The sequence below is a fragment of the Calidris pugnax genome, unplaced genomic scaffold (genome assembly GCF_001431845.1).
Source record: "Calidris pugnax isolate Ruff unplaced genomic scaffold, ASM143184v1 scaffold452, whole genome shotgun sequence".
Classification (NCBI taxonomy): domain Eukaryota; kingdom Metazoa; phylum Chordata; class Aves; order Charadriiformes; family Scolopacidae; genus Calidris; species Calidris pugnax.
Window position 1 is genome coordinate 69,195 of NW_015091185.1, and position 4,579 is coordinate 73,773.

At 61.0% G+C, this 4,579-nt stretch overlaps 1 protein-coding gene across 1 annotated transcript in view; it reads left to right on the plus strand.

The window, feature by feature from the left end:
• Positions 1-1,624, plus strand: part of LOC106898320 (fer-1-like protein 5) — a 6,026-nt gene extending 4,402 nt beyond the window's left edge. The window contains exons 7-11 of the mRNA XM_014959496.1: positions 826-940; positions 1,026-1,103; positions 1,176-1,357; positions 1,437-1,522; positions 1,615-1,624. Of these exons, the coding sequence (XP_014814982.1) occupies positions 826-940; positions 1,026-1,103; positions 1,176-1,357; positions 1,437-1,522; positions 1,615-1,624 (471 nt within the window). The remainder of the gene's footprint in view (positions 1-825; positions 941-1,025; positions 1,104-1,175; positions 1,358-1,436; positions 1,523-1,614) is intronic.
• The last annotated feature ends 2,955 nt before the right edge of the window (positions 1,625-4,579 follow it).

The following is a 4,579-nucleotide window of genomic DNA, read 5'->3' on the forward strand; positions in this document are numbered from 1 at the left end:
GGGAGGGATGGAGAGATAGAGAGATGGGGGGAGGGATGAAGGGAGGGATAGAGAGAAGAAGGGATGGAGGGAGGGAGGGAGGGATGAAGGGATGGAGGAAAAGAGGGATGGAGGGAGGGAGGAAAGGACAGAGAGATGAATGGATGGATGGAGGGAGGGAGGAATTGATGGATGGATGGATGGATGGATGGATGGATGGATAAAGGGAGGGTGGAGAGAGAGGGATGGAAAGAAGGAGCGAGGGACAGAGGCATGGATGGATGGATGGATGGAGCAAGGGATGGAGGAATGGAAGGAGAAAGGGATGGAGGGTGGGACAGATGGAGGGATGAAGGGAGAGAGGGACGCAGAGATACCAGGAGAGAGGGTTGGAGGGATGGAGGGATGGAGGTATAGACAGATGGAGGGACAGACGGATGGAGGCATGTAGGGGGAGAGGGATGCAGGAATGTAAGGAGAGGGGAAGAGAAGGATAGAGGGATGGATGGATGGATGGATGGATGGATGGATGGATGGATGGATGGATGGATGGATGGATGGGTGGATGGAGAGAGGGACAGAGGGATGGCAGGATGGAAAGATGGATGGAGGGATGGATGAAGGGAGGGACAGAGAGATGGCAGGATGGAAGGATGGAGAGATGGATGGAGGGATGGATGAAGGGAGGGACAGAGAGATGGCAGGATGGAAAGATGGAGAGATGGATGGAGGGATTGATGAGGGGATGGATGGAGCGATGCTGGGGCAGTAGGACACGGGACAGCAGGATGCAGGGCCAGGGGACAGCAGGGACAAGGGCCCACCCCACATCCCACCCCACCGCAGGGCACAGAGGACCCGGCCAAGGAGGACGAGCCGGCTGGGGCAGAGCGACAGGCACGGGGCTCATCCCGGACCCCCTGGCAGCAGCCCGTGCCCTTCATCCTCTGCACCTTCCAGCGTGAGCCCCAGGGGACACGGGGGGACACTGGGACATACTGGGGGGGTGCCCAGGCCCCCCTGCCAAGCCCCTGCCTCTCCCACAGGACCCAACTTCTTCCAGCTCCGCTGCTACGTCTTCCAAGCGCTGGAGCTGGCACCCCGTGGCACCAAGACCACCGCAGGTGGGACCCCCCCCTCCCAGCCCCCACCCCGGTGGGCACCCCAGGGTGCTGATGGTGTCCCTGTCACCCCAGACCCCGTCGCCCACGTCTCCTTCCTGCACGTCAGCCAGAGCACCCGGGCTCTCCCTGGCACCCTGGACCCCCTCTGGGACCAGACGCTGCTTTTTCACCGGGTGCTGCTCTACGGGGACCCCCGGGGGGTCCAGGAGGAGCCCCCCGTGGTGGTGGTGGAGGTCTTCGACCAGGACAGAGGGGTACGGCACCCATGGGTGGTGGTGGTGGGGGGACACCCAGGGGTGAGGGGAGCACTCACCCCCAAGCAATGCCTTGCAGGGTGCCGGTGGTTTCCTGGGGAGGACCATCTGCACCCCAGATGTTTGGCTGGATGTGGGGCGCCGGCGGCCCCCCCGGCTTTGGCGGTACCCACTTAGGGGGCCGGGGGGGCCGGCCGGGGAGCTGCTGGCTGCTTTTGAGCTGCTGCACGACGCCGAGGGGAGGGGCTGGCGGGGAGGGTGGTGTGAGGAGCACCCAGGTGGTGGGGTCCCATTGTCATCGTTGTCCCCAAGCAATGCCTTGCAGGGTGCCGGTGGTTTCCTGGGGAGGACCATCTGCACCCCAGATGTTTGGCTGGATGTGGGGCGCCGGCGGCCCCCCCGGCTTTGGCGGTACCCACTTAGGGGGCCGGGGGGGCCGGCCGGGGAGCTGCTGGCTGCTTTTGAGCTGCTGCACGACGCCGAGGTGAGGGGCTGGTGGGGAGGGTGGGGTGAGGAGCACCAAGGGGGTGGGGTCCCATTGTCATCGTTGTCCCCCCCCACCACCCGGCAGGATGGGTCCCTGGCCCAGATCAGCACCCCCCCATGGAGGGAGGGGGTCTTCAGCATCCCCCTGGGTATCCGGCCACTCCTGCGGCTGGTGGCACTGGAGGTGAGACTTGGGAGGGGACAGGGAGGGGACAAGGAAGGGAACAGGCTGAGGACAAGGGGCAGGGATGAAGAAAGGGATGGGATAGGGACAAGGACAGGGAGAGGGATGGGGACAAGGACATGGATTGGAATGGGGATGATGAGAGGATGGACAAGGTCTGGGATGGAGAATGGGATGGGAACAGGATGGGGAGAGTGATGGGATGGGGACAGGGATGAAGGTGGGATGGGGAACAGGATGGGGACAAGGGTGGGACAGTGGTGGGATGGGGACATGGCTGGGGACAAGGACATGGATTGGAAAGGGGATGATGAGAGGATGGACAAGGTCTGGGATGGGGACAGGAATGAAGTTGGGATGAGAACAGGATGGGAACAGGATGGGGACGGTGATGGGATGGGGACAGGAATGAAGGTGGGATGAGAACAGGAACAGGGAGGGGACAAGGAAGGGAACAGGCTGAGGACAAGGGGCAGGGATGAAGAAAGGGATGGGATAGGGACAAGGACAGGGAGAGGGATGGGGACAAGGACATGGATTGGAATGGGGATGATGACAGGATGGACAAAGTCTGGGATGGGGAATGGGATGGGAACAGGAATGAAAGTGTGATGGGAACAGGAGGTGGACAGGGATGGGACAGTGGGGGGATGGGGACATGGCTGGGAACAAGGACATGGATTGGAACAGGGAAGATGAGAAGATGGACAAGGTCTGGGAGGGGGACAGGAATGAAGTTGGGATGAGAACACGGTGGGAACAGGATGGGGACAGGGATGGGACAGTGGGGGGATGGGGACATGGCTGGGAACAAGGACATGGATTGGAACAGGGAAGATGAGAAGATGGACAAGGTCTGGGATGGGGAATGGGATGGGGTCAGTGATGGGACAGGGACAGGGATGAAGGTGGGATGAGAACAGGATGGGGACAGGGATGGGACAGTGGTGGGATGGGGACATGGCTGGGGACCAGGACATGGATTGGAAAGGGGATGATGAGAGGATGGCCAAGGTCTGGGATGGAGAATGGGATGGGAACAGGATGGAGACAGTGATGGGACGGGGACAGGGATGAAGGTGGGATGGGGAACAGAATGGGGACAAGGATGGGACAATGGTGGGATGGGGACATGGCTGGGGACAAGGACATGGATTGGAATGGGGATGATGACAGGATGGACAAAGTCTGGGATGGGGAATGGGATGGGAACAGGATGGGGACAGTGATGGGATGGGGACAGGGATGAAGGTGGGATGGGGAACAGGATGGGGACAGGGATGGGACAGTGGTGGGATGGGACGTGGACATGGATTGGAACGGGGATGAGGATGGACAAGGTCTGGGATGGGGAATGGGATGGGAACAGGATGGGGAGAGTGATGGGATGGGGACAGGGATGAAGGTGGGATGGGGAACAGGATGGGGACAGGGATGGGACAGTGGTGGGATGGGGCCATGGCTGGGAACAAGGACATCGATTGGAAAGGGGATGATGACAGGATGGACAAGGTCTGGGATGGAGAATGGGATGGGAACAGGATGGGGAGAGTGATGGGATGGGGACAGGGATGAAGGTGGGATGGGGAACAGGATGGGGACAGGGATGGGACAGTGGTGGGATGGGGCCATGGCTGGGAACAAGGACATCGATTGGAAAGGGGATGATGACAGGATGGACAAGGTCTGGGATGGAGAATGGGATGGGAACAGGATGGGGAGAGTGATGGGATGGGGACAGGGATGAAGGTGGGATGGGGAACAGGATGGGGACAGGGATGGGACAGTGGTGGGATGGGGCCATGGCTGGGAACAAGGACATCGATTGGAAAGGGGATGATGACAGGATGGACAAGGTCTGGGATGGAGAATGGGATGGGAACAGGATGGGGAGAGTGATGGGATGGGGACAGGGATGAAGGTGGGATGGGGAACAGGATGGGGACAGGGATGGGACAGTGGTGGGATGGGGCCATGGCTGGGAACAAGGACATCGATTGGAAAGGGGATGATGACAGGATGGACAAGGTCTGGGATGGGGAATGGGATGGGAACAGGATGGAGACAGTAATGAGATGGGGACAGGAATGAAGGTGGGATGGGGAACAGGATGGGGACAAGGATGGGACAGTGGTGGGATGGGGGACAAGGTCTGAGATGGAGACTGGGTGGAGAACGGGCTGGGGACAGGGATAGGGACAGTGTTAAAGGGATGGGGACAAGGATGAAGAAGGGGATGAAGAAGGGGATGAAGAAGGGGATGAAGAAGGGGACAAGATGGGGACAGGAGCAAGGATGGGGACAAGCACCTTCGGTGTCCCACCAGGCACCCAGCCCACTGGAGGTGACTCCTGGGCACCTCGAGGCGGGTGGGTGACAATTGCTGAGTGTCCCCCCCCAGGTGCTGGCGTGGGGGCTGCGGGGGCTGCGGGGGGGCGTGCGGGCGCCCAGCCTGGAGGTGCAGTGTGGGGGCCAGACCCTGCGGACCCCCCCCATCGCCGACCTCGCCACCAACCCCAATTTCCCCATCAACGCCTTCCTGCTGACGCTGG